The sequence below is a fragment of the Paralichthys olivaceus genome, chromosome 18, assembly GCF_024713975.1.
Source record: "Paralichthys olivaceus isolate ysfri-2021 chromosome 18, ASM2471397v2, whole genome shotgun sequence".
NCBI lineage: Eukaryota > Metazoa > Chordata > Actinopteri > Pleuronectiformes > Paralichthyidae > Paralichthys > Paralichthys olivaceus.
Genome location: NC_091110.1, coordinates 12,522,857 through 12,538,194, shown reverse-complemented (window position 1 = coordinate 12,538,194; position 15,338 = coordinate 12,522,857). Strand labels below are relative to the sequence as shown.

General features: G+C 42.1%; 3 protein-coding genes across 4 annotated transcripts; all 3 read right to left on the bottom strand.

Annotated features, from left to right (window-relative positions):
* Nucleotides 1–432: 432 nt before the first annotated feature.
* LOC109626291 (chemerin-like receptor 1) lies at nt 433–3,262 on the bottom strand. Its single transcript, XM_020082087.2, has 2 exons — nt 2,101–3,262; nt 433–1,976 (listed from the first exon to the last, which is right to left on the bottom strand). Exon 2 carries the CDS (start codon nt 1,964–1,966, stop codon nt 947–949), a length of 1,020 nt encoding a protein of 339 aa, XP_019937646.2. The 5' UTR covers nt 1,967–1,976; nt 2,101–3,262; the 3' UTR covers nt 433–946.
* Nucleotides 3,263–6,689: 3,427 nt separating this feature from the next.
* tmem119b (transmembrane protein 119b) lies at nt 6,690–10,233 on the bottom strand. 2 transcript variants are annotated; one of them, XM_020081818.2, is made up of 3 exons: nt 10,095–10,219; nt 8,633–8,700; nt 6,690–8,467 (listed from the first exon to the last, which is right to left on the bottom strand). In XM_020081818.2, exon 3 carries the CDS (start codon nt 8,449–8,451, stop codon nt 7,396–7,398), a length of 1,056 nt encoding a protein of 351 aa, XP_019937377.1. In that variant the 5' UTR covers nt 8,452–8,467; nt 8,633–8,700; nt 10,095–10,219; the 3' UTR covers nt 6,690–7,395. The 2 variants fall into 2 exon arrangements, with proteins under 2 accessions (XP_019937377.1, XP_019937376.1); XM_020081817.2 differs by lacking the exon at nt 8,633–8,700 and having other exon boundaries at nt 10,095–10,233.
* Nucleotides 10,234–11,993: 1,760 nt separating this feature from the next.
* Nucleotides 11,994–14,631, bottom strand: selplg (selectin P ligand). Its single transcript, XM_020081864.2, has 2 exons — nt 14,479–14,631; nt 11,994–14,021 (listed from the first exon to the last, which is right to left on the bottom strand). Exon 2 carries the CDS (start codon nt 14,004–14,006, stop codon nt 12,582–12,584), a length of 1,425 nt encoding a protein of 474 aa, XP_019937423.2. The 5' UTR covers nt 14,007–14,021; nt 14,479–14,631; the 3' UTR covers nt 11,994–12,581.
* Nucleotides 14,632–15,338: the final 707 nt, after the last annotated feature.

Genomic DNA, 15,338 nt, shown 5'->3' with positions numbered 1-15,338 from the left:
TTGGTGACCCCTGGTCTTTGGGTTACACCCAGTGTTTCATTTCTATGTTCCTTTTGCAAAGAGCAGAGGCGTTGCAACAGCACAGTTGCCATGGAGGGGCCCCAATTTGAGAAGGGGCCCCTGAGAGCGCCTGGTTTTGATGCAGGGTTTATTTTACAGTTGCTCACAATCTAACTGCAGAAAACAGCTTCTCACTACAGGAAATAGGAAGCACTGCAAATTAAGAAAACACATGCAAATAGAAAACGACTTCATGGATTTGATGACACGTGCCGTGCAAAAAGTCACAACACATGCAAATACAGAAACGCCCTGCAAACTACTGAAATGTGTCCAGGAGACCCAAAAAAGTGATGCACCTGGCTGTAGTTCAAGGCTTTGTGAAGTTAGTGAAGTCTGCTCGTCAGTGGTGATGGAACACAATACAAAATGTATATAGACATTTGTATTTACTTTACTGGACATAAATACACACAATACTGGCATATGGTTATATTTGGAATGAATAGATTAGAAAGATACGTTCCCTGTTTACTTTCAAATATGCATCAATTCCTAATAAGATTAAAAATAAAGACATTTGTTTTTCATTCAATTCTTATATATTATATTGATAATGCATATTCATTATATTCAATTCTTGTGTATTCCACTTTAATACACTAGCAATTTGAAGCTGGTTTGCAAACATAATGAAACAAAAGAAATTCAGTCGTAGACATAAAAAAATCTTAGAAATAAAAAACATCTGAACGTGAAGATTTTCTTTAAAAAGTTGAAAGACAAAATGAATGTCTTGAACAAATCAATAGCCAATCATCTGACAGAATAAGGCATAAATTGGGGACTGATATCTATGAGTTTGTCCAATTTGGTGCAGATCCAGTAAATATCTGGATCCAGAATATTAGGCCTTGGCGGAGGAATACGCTCTGCACAGTGCCATCTAGCTTTTGATCACTTCCATTGACTTAGACCTTGAATGATTGAGACCCACTGTACGAAAATCCTCCGCCATTGCCTCCTCTATCCTTGATGTCAAAGACCTCTTGAGGGTTTGTTTAAAGTCGTTACCAACGAAGATGTACAGAGCCGGGGATATGAGGCAGTTTGCTGCGGCCAGCGTGGCTCCCACCTTCAGTCCAGTTTGAATAACCTCCAGGCTGTAGTTCTTGACGTCCAACTCCAGAAGAACAAAGGTGTGGTAGGGGACCCAGCAGAAGAAAAACGACAAGATGAGCGCCACCATGACTTTGTACGGCTTTGTTGACTTGACGGTCAAAGTTTGGAGCTTCACACCGAGTACGGAGCAGCAGACGACAATCATCACGAACGGAATCAGGAACCCGATGATGAATCGAGTCAGGGCAACTGCCTTGTGTCTGGAGTGGGCCACGTAGCCTGTGTAGCACTGAGTGACTGAGCCATGGACTATAGTTTGTCTGAAGATCAGTGAGGGCAACGTTAGGAGTGCAGAAAGGACCCAAGTGAGCACAACAACCAAAAGTGCTTTCCTCACTGTCCGGTGGTTATGAGACCAAACGGGGAATAGAATCATTACGCAGCGATCAGTGCTGATCAGAACCAGTAGAAACACACTGCTGTACATGTTGAGAAACAGGGCGGAGGAGGTGAACTTGCACAAGAGCAGTCCGAAAGGCCAGTGTGATGTTATCCTGTAGAAAACCTCCAGGGGCAGAATTGCACAGAACATAAAATTTGAAATAGCCAGACTGATGTACCAGGTGGTGATGACCGTTCTTTTCATTTTCCATCCACAGATCCAGATCACGACTGAATTTCCTATGAGGCCAATAACTGTTATAAGGATATTGAATACCACTAGCACATATGTCAACGAAGAATGAGAGCGGCTGAAATTCAGGAATTCAGCTGTGGTGGTGCTGATGTCCTCAGTTTCATTGTCTGGTGTGTAATCTTCATATTCTTTATAATCCACATCCATGCTTGTTTTCCTGTAATATTAAGGACAGACTGAGTCTTTTTTCCATATACACATAGATAATTATAGCAGTTTCACAAATTTAGCACAAAGAAATACTTTTAATTTATCCTATGAAACAGATAATAAATACTCACGTTAGTCTCAGTGAGGAAGCGATCACTGTTCTGGTGCCTTCTTACTGAAACACACAGTGGCAAGATGCAACTTCTCTCTTCAGTTTCCTGAACAGATGCACTGAGAGAAAAAAGAGGAAATAAATCAGGAATTATAACGTAACAGCGAGAGTCTGACGGGCACTCATCACTGGAAACATATTTTTTGTTTGATGGTGACACCATTTTAACGAGTTTAAGAGGGTTTATAAAAAGGGGATAAAATAAACATGAAATTGTTTTATGAAGCTTTTTAGAGTCTTACAACAGCCCACTGATGTAATCTCACAAGGGGATCCCCTTCACACAGTAACACAAAATGACAAAGATTCATTAACTAAAGGTCTGTATAGTCCCCATTTAAACTCACATAACATAATTGCTTTTAAAACCAAATTAATCATTTGTAAAGAAAAAACTTACTCTGTCTAATTCAATATGTATGAATTACCCATAATTGTTCCTATTGTGTGTTTAACCGCGGGTACTGAAATCGTGTTGTACGTCAATGAACTTTATAGCCTCAGTAAGCATTTCTTTAGAGTTCCCCAAAAAAATCATATGATATTTGGGGAACCATGTAATAATTATGCAATAGTACCGACCTGCATAGATTCTTAAATGGGACACTTCTGTTTTATGATTTTTTTGCATTGTAGGTCATTTATAAGGTTCAGATACAACAATGTACAAAATAATAAAATTGTAACCAACATTTTTAAGTTCACAATTTTATCTGAATGTACAAATCATTACCATATTTTATTAATAATTTTATACAACTTACGCATAAAATGTAATAGTACTAACTCTGCAAAATGGGCCCTTTACCTTCTTAATGTACATTATTTTATTGTGCTGTCATTACTGACGCCTTCATTTCTTATATGTAGGACTCATTGTAGGTACTTTGAATGAGTATAGACGGACTCCTCTTAACGCTACTGCTTAATACCTCTACTCTGCTGCCATTCAGAAAAAAACATTGCACACCACAATCTTTTCCTGATACAGAAACAAATATTAAAACTGAATGAAAGGCTCTCCTATTAGAGCACGATTAAAGAAGAGATTTCAACGATGCCACTGACGCAGCTTCTTCCACATTCTGGACTCTGGTCATAAAATCATGTTCACTCTGAGTGTTGTTTACATAAACAGCGCATGCGCACGTGTTGTCAGTGTGACCCCGCCCCCCTGGCAGTGACGCGCACCGGGCTCGAGCTGCTCTTCTCTTTCAAACTGCGTCATTGCTGCTCTGCGCTCCAACATGGCGACCACCGCGATGAACAAGTGTCTCAGTCCTCTGGCTCTGCTCAGCCGCAGGCTCTCTGCCCCGGAGTTCTTCACCCAGTGCTGCTACCACAAGAAGGTACAGACACCCAGTGTGTGTGTGTTTGTGCTATTAGTGTGTGTCTGTGTGTGTCTGTGTGTGTGTGTCTCTGTGTGTGTGAGTGTGTTAGCTGCTGTTTGACCTTTGTTTACAAACGCCTCCACTGAGAAGTTCCTGTTTAGTGACGCTCTGCTGTGATGGAGCTAACCACAACCAGCTAGCTTAGCCACCAGGGTTGTTTATCAAAAACAGAACAATCCTCAGGAGGATTATGATATTACAGCTAAATCTCATTTACTCTGAATCAAACGAATGAAAGTTAACCACATGTGTTCATACACCCACCTGTCTGTATCATGAGTCCAGCTCACATTGATTGATTCAGTGTTATCATTAGGTTTTACTGCTACACATGGCGGGGTGATGTAATAATACTAAATAACTCTCAAGCTGGTTTCCCATCATACTTCTATACTGTGTGAGCGTGAAATACTCAAGTCAACTTTATTCAAAGAGCATGTTTCAAACAACCAGTCAATAAAATGCTGTGTAAAAAAAGACAGGAGGAGAAGTACAATGATAATGTAAAAACAGGTTAAAACGTTAATAAACACTCAAAAGCCTAAGAGAACATGTGGATCTCCTGAATGATGTTATTATAGCTCCTAAATGATATTGTGTATGGTATTCATTCGTTTTGAATTGAATTAAATTTGACCTTAAACATGGCTGCCTTAGAAAAAGATTACATCATTCTCCTCCCACATGGGCTTCATATCATAGAGTGCGACAGATACGAATAAATATGACTCGTGAAAAACAGTACAATAAATAAAGTAAGTTAACATTATTTGTTGTGTTAGCTAGTTGAATACTAAAATAACGTAACTAATCTGCCCTCCAACTGTCCACTGCCACAGCTTTAATACTTGAATCACATCCGATTAAAAGGCTTTAAGGGCCGTCAGTGTGGTGAAGGTGCACGTTGCGTAAGGTGTCAATGTTCTGTAATACCTGTGGAAGAGTTGTGTATTTATTCTTGTTTGCGCAGCATATATCTATCTAACACGACTTTCACATTTAGTTTAACTGTTTTACGTGACCGTCAGGATCGTGGGAATCCGAACCACACAAACATCTAAGTTGAGTTAATTTAGAAACAGAGATGGTTTGTGTTTCCTTGGATGTAAAAATATAATAAAAAGCTCTAAAATAAAAAGATTTAATAAAATAAAATTGTTTCCTATGTCATAACATTAAATATAAAAAGCTGAAAGTCAGTATTGAAAGTGAACAAAAAGAGAAACATGCAGAAATCTCACATCACATGGAATTTGCAGTATTAGATGAAGTATATACAGACTCATTGTGTTGTCTTGGTCAGAGTGACTCAGCAGGAACTCAGGGAGGGGGCCAGGGTGCAGGAGTTGGTATAGTGGACAATGACGTCCAGTCCTAATCTGTTTATTTCTGTGTCACTTACACAATGGAGGAAATGCGTAGTTGTATAACAGTGATAAAAGCGTTTTATAGACATTTTGTGATTGTGGCAGAATAGAAAGAAAAACATTCCAGGATGCTGCTGATGTCTGGGGTCTTCTGATTTATTTCAGTGTTATGTAAAAAAAAAATAAAATAAATGTCCCAAACCCCACTCTGATGTTTCCTCTCTTTCATTTGAAGGTGGTCGATCATTATGAGAACCCGAGAAACGTTGGCTCGCTGGACAAAAACTCCAAGAATGTTGGGACGGGTTTGGTGGGAGCTCCAGCCTGCGGAGATGTAATGAAGCTCCAGGTACCATGTATGGATGGATCCCAGCCTTTTGTGTACATGAAGAGCTTTTAGAGGATGATTATTATAACAACAAATAAAAAAGTGGGAGAACAAAGCACAGATACGCTAAATATTTTTGTTTTACCAAGTAGATGGCTCAAGTCTTTGATAAATAGTTTAACATTGCTATATAGTGTTTCCCCTGTAATCTTTTAGGGTAAAAACAGTTATTACTTGGCTCACAGTGAAATTATCACTATGCAGTTTCCTTTGGCTTTTGTGTAAAACTATGAAACCTCTCGTTTCGATAGATTGAGGTGGATGACCAGGGGAAGATTGTGGATGCCAGGTTCAAAACCTTTGGCTGCGGCTCTGCCATCGCCTCCAGCTCTCTGGCCACCGAGTGGGTGAAGGGCAAATCTGTGAGTGATTACATAAAACACATGACTCTTGCTTCCCATTTCTGTTGTTCTTCTTCCGCTTATTAAACAGAAAGGTTTTCGTTTTTCTTTTCAGGTGGATGAAGCTTTGACAATAAAGAACACTGACATTGCCAAAGAGCTCAGTCTTCCTCCGGTTAAACTTCACTGCTCCAGTAAGTCTTCGGTGGATTCTTTTAACGATTGTTGTCTTTTCCAAACTTTTCCACTCATGTATTTCATTATTCAACCTTTATTTCCTGTTCCTCTTCAGTGCTTGCGGAGGATGCCATCAAGGCTGCTCTGGCAGACTATCGCGTTAAGCAGCAGGACGACCAGCAGGAGGCAGTCAGGGCCAGCAGTTAAACCGACCACCACTCGCTTCCTGCTGCCAGGAAGAGAAGTAGCTGTAGTTCACTTTTCTGCAGTACTGAAACACGCACACACCAAATACGTTGATAACAAGTACACCATTGTCAACCCTCTGTAGCAGTGTTACACCAGGCTTAGTCTGTGACCAACCCTGCACTCTCTTACCTTTTTAGCCTGTCACCTAAACGCACAATGTGAGCACTGTTCTGAGTGGTTGGTACAAAGTTGAGCCTTATTTCTGAGATTGTGATATTTTTTAAGATTGTCGAGCGTGAGGAGTGTGTCTTGAAAGGTGTGATGGAGATATCGATTAAAGCTAAGAGCTGATTATGTATCCTGTCTGCACCCTAAGCTTTGACCTTTAATATATGCAACCAAGCAACGTGGTTAGAAACTATGAAAAGGTTTTCAATTTATTAGTAGTATCTAGCAATGCTTTTGTGAAAATCTGCAATAAAAGTATCCTGAACATCTTTTGCGTCGAGTGCAATTTATGATTTTAACATCCTAAATATTAACAGATGTTTTTCATGTTAATAACGCAGGTATCTAATTTTTTACATTATGCACAATTCACAATATAATGGTTATGGATGTGGATCACCTGAATTTAATGCATTTGTTATAAACACTGCTTGTCAAAATGGGATTAGAATTAAAAAAGGGAAATGTGCTGAGAAACCACCCAATTTATTGTGATAACATAAAAAAACCGATGATAAAAAGCTGCATAATGTTTATGCACTGAAGTACAGATAACAGGCCACATACTACTACATGTTTACTTAAGTGGCCCCCCAGTCATCCATTATTATAACATTTGTCTGTTTTAAGGGTTGTGGGGAGCAGCAGATATTAAAGACTTAAAGGTACAGTGTGTAGAATTTTGTGATATCTAGTGTTGAAATTGCATGTTGCAGCTGAATCAACCTCACCTCACCCTCCTCTTCCAAACACGAAAAAGAACCTGTGGCAGCCTTTAATTGACATAAAAACTCAAAAGGTGTTAAGTTTGTCAAGTGTGGACTAATGAAAAAAACATGGTGGCCTCCGTAAAGAGGGTCCCCTTGATGCAAATATAAAGTATTTAAATATAAAGGGCCATTTCTGTGGTAAAGAAAACTACAATTCATACAATTTAGATGAAACGAACTAGTGAAAACATCAGTTCCCTTTCACCTAAATCTAACACACTGGGCCTTTAAAAACATGTTTTAAAATACCATAATGATAAAACAAGTCATTGGCGAGCTCTGCTGCATGTCATCTTTCCCTCACTAGACAAAAAGAAAATATTGAATGACAGACAAATTGCCACGGGTGGATTCAAAGTGGATTCGATTAGAGAATAGAGTCAGGTCACAGTGTTCAGAGGAGTCAGAAGGCTGTTTTCTCTCCTGCGATCAGCTGAAGTGTTGCAGAGTCATTGTGAATATGCAGAGAGGAGGGCCGCAGACTCCTGCCAATCGAAGGCTCCCGTGAATCATCTCCCTCTGGATGTGGCTGCTCTGGATCGTCTTCATGTGGATGAGGCTGCTCTGGATCATCTCCCTCTTGATGGGGCTGCTCTTGATCATCTTGTGGATGAGGCTGCTCTGGATCATCTCCCTCTTGATGGGGCTGCTCTTGATCATCTTGTGGATGAGGCTGCTCTGGATCATCTCCCTCTGCGTGGGGCTGCTCTGGATCAACTCCCTCTGGATGTTGCTGCTCTGGAGGACTGCTCAGCTCAGTGCTGCCTCCTGCTGCTGCTGCCTCTTCAATGTTGGGGAGCTCGCATGGCTCCTTTTCCTCAGGGAAACTTGGCAACTGCTGATCCAGGACGCTGCCACATGTCTTAGAGCTGTCTCCAGGACTGTGGTCTGCTGCTTTCTGACTGCTGCCACTTCCTTCTGCAGCATCTACAGATTTATTTGGCGTCCGTAGCCTCTTGGCGGCCCTCATGATGTCGGCCTGGAGCTGCCTGTGAGAGTCCACAGGCTCACTCTCCTGCTCAGGAGCTGGTTTCTCTGGAACATCATTAAAGGGTTTTGCACCTCCGGTTTTGTCCCTCTGGTCGACGTACATTTTGGAGGGGAAGGAGGAAGGGTAGTAGGCGTTGACCTTTCGCCTGCGGCTCATGAATATTGCCCCACAGATGATAAGGAAGACGAGGAGGATGAAGGAAGTTGTGACGAGGATGAGGAGCATGTTCTCCTCAAGGAAGCTCACAACCTGACTCAGGAAGTCAGTTTCCACATGGGTGGGGCCAGCAGGTGTGGTTTGGGGTTCGTAGAAAAGGACGCTGGTGGGCAGGGAGGAAGCAAAGTTACTAAGGTCTTCCTCATCTGTACTTCCCTCCAGAGAACTGTATAACGGTACAGGTGTGGCCAAACCACCGCTGAGGCAAAACACCACACCTGCACCGATCTGACGAAGGCCCAGCGGGAGCATGGTTTCCCCACAGGATCTGTAAATAACAATGAACGTCAGTGATTGGAATGTCAGCTCCATATGTGAAGATAGTTTGTTCTCGTGTTCTGGCTTTACATTCGAGTCTCAGAGCAGAGCATCTGTTTTTCTCGGGGAAAATAAAAGGATCTTAGCAAAACCCAGGTTGTTTCACAATGCTCACCACTGTTCTGAAGGTATTCCCAGAATCCCCAGAGACTCCTCTGACCATCTGGATGAAAAATATTCAGTCTGTTGCAGGATAAAGAGAAAAAAAAAGATCTTTCATCCATCTTTCAAGTTGTGCCACTGTTTCTAAGAGGATGGCAGCCAGAAACGCAACTACAGATGGATTTTATTATGAGTTATATCCGGGTTTCATTATTGTAGGCACAACATGGGGAAATGAGTTAAAAATACTTTTTACTGTGCAGCAGACTGAATATTTCTTTTATCGACATGATTCACTGATTCTCTGAAGATTCTGGAAATATCAAGAATAAGTGTTTTGACTCTGTAACGTAAATGTAATAGTAAAACATGAGATGCATTAATCTGGATTAGATCATATTTAAATGGAGAAGCAAGGATCCATATGGTGAAAACAGTTTATTCATTATTATATGATAATTTGTATGTAGCTGTAATATGAAGATGACAAACAGTATTATTTGACTGGACTGTACCAAAACAAAATTATATATACTTATTTTTAGCCTTTCAGTGGTCTAGTAAGCTGGTTCAAGTTGACCATTTTATTTGTATTGGTTTTAGGTGTCTTATTATTTTATTAGTTGGGTTATTATTTTCATTTAATCATATTATATTCCTTCTTTTTAATGTGTGTGTTTGTTTAAATCTGTGTCTAACATTTATCTTGGATCACTACGCTCATGGTAGCTCCTGCATTGTGCCTCCATCTGGAATTAAATGTGCTAGATAGATCAACCTTTGCTTGATTCAACACAAAGTTAAATACATTGGCTTTATTCCAGCTCGGCCTGAACTGTCTGACTCTTTCAGATAAGTGTCCTGAACACATGTTGTTCAACAACAGAAACCAGGAGTTAAAAATGTCAAGTAAAAACATCTGCATGGGTACATAGTTGAAGTGACCCTTTAAACTCAGCTTTAGTCTGGTGTAGTATTTTATTTTTATTCGGTCTGTGTCACTTTAATCCTCATTCTGATGCATCTGTGTTCAAGCTGCCTGGTACAACATGAAACTGCTCTCATCTGGAGAAGGAATGGTCGGAGTTTTTTCTTTTTCCTTCTTCCCTCCCAAAATTAATCACCTACTCAACCCAGACCAAATAAACACAGCCGCACATGCCTGTGCAATCACACACACACACACACACACGGGAGGACGCAGATAAAACGGAACAATGATAAAATGTGCAAGAATGCACAAAGCTAGATTCTGTTTTTTGTTAATGTTCAACTTGAAGTTTTAATAGTCGTGCTCTGTCTTCCTGAGTGTGAAGGCTGCTGTGAAGGCATCACGGTGCTGTCACATCCCTCACTTCAAACTGTCATCTGATTCAACATGATGTCAATAAAAGCCCAGTTCAGCTTGACCATGCAACAGTTGGAAAGAATTCAGAGGAAGAGCAACGTAAAAAATGACAAAACATCTCACTCACTGTCCTGAAGAAGCGTCTCAGCTGGAGTCTGATGGGAGGACGAGTGAAACCAGTCTGGAAAAAGTGAACTAACAGTGAAATGACTGCTCGGTGAGCCAACGCAACTTCTGCAGTTTCAGATTTCAGGGCTGGGGGTTTGTCTGGATAGTGCAAAAAAAATCTGTCTTTAACCATGAGGACAAATCCCTCCTTCTGCCTCTCCTCTGCTCTCCTCCTCCCCCTCTTCAGTTTCCCCAAGAGTGTCTGGGCTCTCCGGCCTGCACACAGATTGTTCTTGTTACAGGCAGGAGTTTATTATGTGCTGTGGGGGCAGGGTCCTCTCCTGCACCCTTAAGTGTGGCTGACTGGATGTGTCAGACCAAGACAACAAAAATTAGAGTCAATTGTGGCTCAAACATCATCAGCATCAGGATCTTCTCATTTCTCCAGGATTCCTGCTCTGATGGACGGCCTGGCCTCCCCTCTAACCCCTTGGCCTCCGACACTGACCACTTAAAACAAAGCCTCTCTGGGTTAAGACGTAAGAGTCAGACTGAGTGTGGTTTGAACGAGTGACCGGTTAATGCAGGAAGAGGTTAATGTTTCCTGTGTGGACAGCCAGGAGACGGGGGGGAAAGCAGAGGGGCAGACTGTTTGAAACAACGTGGTGTGTTTCTTCTGTTTTTCCCCTCAGAGTCAAGCAATTAAACTCACATGGTGTGTGTGACCACTTTAGGGACACAACGCAGCGAGTGAGTGTGAGTCTGTGAGTGATCGTGTGTGTGTACGTGCCCGGATGCATTTTTGGCAAGTCGACGGTGTTTGTGATCAGTCAAAGACAAGTCAAGCTTTATATGGTCACCGAGGAGCAGGAGATGAAGGTCCGGCTTCCTCCAGGTTTACATTCGTCTGGGCTCTGCTCAGAGTCACCGGTGTCTGGTTCTGATGCTCTTTGCTGAGTATGAAGAAAACAAAATAAAAAAGGCAGAGAGGATGAAAAGAAAAATAAAGCACTGGCTTCACAGGCCCTAATAAGTATTCAGAGCTCTGTTTTCTTTTTCGCAGGAAGGGAAGTGAACATGATATCAAATCTAGGGCGGAAGAAAAGCCTTCTATGAAGCTTTTCACAAATAAAGGAAGTGACTTGAGGTCAAAGACACATGAAATGAAAACTCCATCTGGTCTTTTTTTTATAATTTTGACTTTTATTTTAAACGTTTTCAGCACAAAACATTCTCTCAAATACTCGTGTTCAACCGGTAAACTACAGAACACTCAGCTCCAATTACCCAGGCTGCCTTTTTGTTTGGGTTTAAATGGAGTAAAAAGGTTCTCAGTTTGAATCCTGGTTCAGCCCAGGTCTTTATGTGTGTTTGCATGTTGACCCTGTGTCTGTGTGGGTTTTCTCAAGGTGGTCCCGCGTCCCCCCACAGTCCAAAGACATGGAGTTTGGTTAATTGGAGACCAGAGGTGTGAATGTGAGTGTTGATAGTTGTTTGTCTCTGTATGTCGGCCCAGCGATGAATTGTTGACCTGTCCAGTGTGTATCTGTGTCTGCTGGGACTGACTCCCTATTACCCTTAACCCCTTCCCTAGGCCCTTCATGCCTTTTTTCAAACAGGGTAGTTTCGAACCACGTAGGTTGATGTTAAAGGATAAGTGGTATAGATAACGGATTGGTGATTTCTTTAAAACATTCTTTTTAAAATGTGCACACCTAAAGCTCCTGTTAATGGATTTATTTATCCTCCTCAGACTTCTGAAGTGTGCAGATTTTTTCTTTTTCAAACGTTTTCTGGATCCAGCAGACATCGAACAGATTTTTTGTTTTTGGTTTGATCTTTGTCTTTATTACAGAATTCTTTCCAGGAAGTTTGTGAGAAATTGAGAAGCAATAACAGACCCATGGAAAAAAAAGCATTATAAATGATTCTCCTTTAATAAATTATCCCAGAAACTGTATTTCAAAACAAATATCACACATTCAGAGACACACAAAGTTTGTGATCAGTCAAAATACTCAATTTATATGATAAAGCCTCACAGGACCAGAGACCAGCGTCTGTGACGAAACAAGTCTTCCTGAGTGAAATACCATCGAGGCCCAAAAAAATAAAATCATTGATCGTGCGCCACTTTCAGATGTTCACTCTTTATAAGATTATAAAATGTGCGTGTGTCACTACTTCCTGCAGGAGCGTGCACTGAAGCTACCACCAACATCAAAGAGGAAGCGGTTTGTTATTAAAACAGCAACTGTCTCTACATCACTGACATCAGCCTGATCCGTCTAATCTTTCATCTGTGGCTCAGGAGGTAGAGATGAAGATCGACGGTTCGATCCCCGACTCCTCCAGGCTGCATTATGAAGTATCTTTTGATACTGAACCCCAAACTGGCCCTAACGTCTGCACTGGATAGGAAAAGCGTTGTGTATAGTGAATGACTGTGACTGTAAAGAGCTCTGAGTTGTCAATAAGTCCTCAGTCCTTCCATAATCTGATGTCTCTAAACATAACGCTCATTTTCTGGGAGGAAGCTGCTGAGAGTGACGTTATCTCCTACTTCGTCGTCACTGTCTCGGCCGCTTGGGATCACCAGGATGCCGTTGGTGATCGGGGTGCGGTGCCTTCTGTAGGAAAATTCCTCCTCAGGCAGCAGGGCAGAGATGCACATCATCTCAGTCGACTGCTGGTGCCTCCTGACCTTGTACCTCCTCGATGACAGCTTGGAGCACAGGACAACGGTAGTGACCATGAAGATGGTGGCCAATGTAGCCAGAGAGGCGATGGCGATGAGACAGTGGCTCACCACGCCGCGGGTAGAGCAGGGCTGGACCTCAGGTATGATGGGTGGGACTTTTGAGACTTTACAAGGTGCTACTGTAGCTGATGGAGTTGGTGTAGTTGATGGGCTTGGCAACCTCTTGGGAAAGATATCTGCCGGACTGGTGGAGACGGCAGAGGTGGAGATGGAGGAGCTGTCGGAGACTGTGGCGGTGGAAGACTCAGTGGGAGAGCTCGACCCCGCTGTGTCGGGGAACTGCGACGAGGAGACGTGGTGAGAAACGGGTTGAGACGTGGTTGAAATGTCGGAGCTGCCGGTGGTGAGGGTCTTTGTTGTCATGACTGGTAAAGAAGTGGGGTCAGATGCAGGTGATACCTCGGAGGCAGGGTTTGTTACAGTCAAGGTAGAAGATGAGGGACTGCTGATGGTAGAGGAGTTGCTGGGAGATACACTCGATGTAACCTCAGGTTTAATGGCGGACGTGAGGCGCTGCGACGTTGACGATGCTGCAGAGGTCGTTACAGGTGTACCCCCGTCAGTAGAGGTGGTGGATGATCGTCGCTGCAACGTTGAGGATGCTGCAGAGGTCGTTACAGGTGTACCCCCGTCAGTAGAGGTGGTGGATGATCGTCGCTGCAACGTTGACGATGCTGCAGAGGTCATTACAGGTGTACCCCCGTCCGTAGAGTTGGTGGATGATCGTCGCTGCATCTCGTCCTCTGTAGGTTTCGATGTTTCTGAGATTGTTGTATCACGGGGAGGTTGTGCATCACCTGCAGGCCGAGCTGTGGTCACCGCTGTTGAGGTACGAAGCATCGGTGGACCTGAGCTTCTTGTCACTGCTGCTGCCGCTGTGCTCACAACAACCAAACCAGCCACGCTGCTGTTTCTTACAACTGCCTCCTCTGTTTCTGCTGTGTGTGACACAGTGGCGTGAGCTGTTGCAGCCACTTCTGTAGGACTGTGAGTTGCAGAATGATCCCAAGTTGTCCCAAGAGTCTCTGATTTATTGTGTGCAGAGGTGAGCAGCATGCTGGCTGTGGTTGGTGCAGCAGTAGCTGTCTTGTTGCTCTCACCCTCCACAGAAAACAAAAGAGATATTCCAAACAGCAGAGGCAGACAGGCCTTCATGCTGAGACGCATCATCGTTGAGTAAAAGATCTGAAACAACAGAACAGATTCATGTTCACAGGCTATGATGCACGAGGCTGCCGGGTGATAAAAGTAGTTAACACGCGTGGGGAAAAATCAATGCGTCATGTGTCTGCGACTGCTGGTGACATCTTATGATGAAACTGTCATCAGTCTTTCACCACACCCGTTTCAGAGAGACATACACAGAACTGAAACATTGTGGAGTAAAAATCAAACTTCCTGATGAAACTTTCTGTACAGAAAAAAACATTTCACGTTGAAAGTTGTTTAACGTCTGAAATATAAAAAAGTTAAAGCAAGGATTTAAAGTGGACAGTGGCAAAAACTTGATACATATATTGCCTTTGGTGGCAGAGCAGAACATTTCTCTTCAATAAGTGATGGCATCACTAAAGGAAACATCAGCCCTCATAACCAGAGACATTCAGCCTGAACATAGATTTGAGTCGTGTCAGTGTCTTACCTCACTGCTGGAGAAGCAGATCGATGGACGGGAGGATCAAATACAAACAGAGTGGACTTCAGCTCATCTCAGCCTCTGTGTTAGAACATCCTCTGACTCTGACATGCCAACTGACTGTGGAACTGCCTGACACAAGAAACAGGAAATGTTCACACTCTTTGAAAACAAGAAGAAGATAAAAACAGCACCATGCGATGTTTTCAGATTCGTCAGGTACAAACACACACTTCCCTACACACTTTGCCATTTCTTTCTAAATGCTCAAATCTATATCAAAATTAAGATTTAATTCAATTGAATTTCTCTCAGTTTATTATTAATAGTTTAAATTTGTATTGTAGGTGTACATAAAAACCCACCTCATCTTATGTAACATAGATATAAATGCATCAGGGAATTGCCAAACAGGTTCATAATAGGAAATAATAGGAATATATTTTCCCCTTTTCTCTTAATACATTCAGAAAATTTTGCAATTTGATGATAACAGATAAATAATAAATAAATAAATATGAATATGTATGTTTTTCACCCTGTGAAACATACATATTCATATTTATTTGTCTCCTGACCTACCCCGAGGGCTCTCTCTCTAAATTCCACTGTGCACAGTATTTCAAAAAGCACATTACAAAGTGAATTAAGAATAAAATGTTCATGTTATAGTTATAGCTGTGTTCCGTGTCTCTTTCTTAGCTTTGTAACCTGTCCTAATAGAATTCTATGAGAGAATGATTCCACTGACGTAGAGAAAGAGCTGGTCACTGTCTAACTGCCCACATCTAATGAAACTACAAATAATCAACCTGAAAGTCAATTTATTTAATCAATCAATCTGAAGTGTGCTGTTTTGACGACCA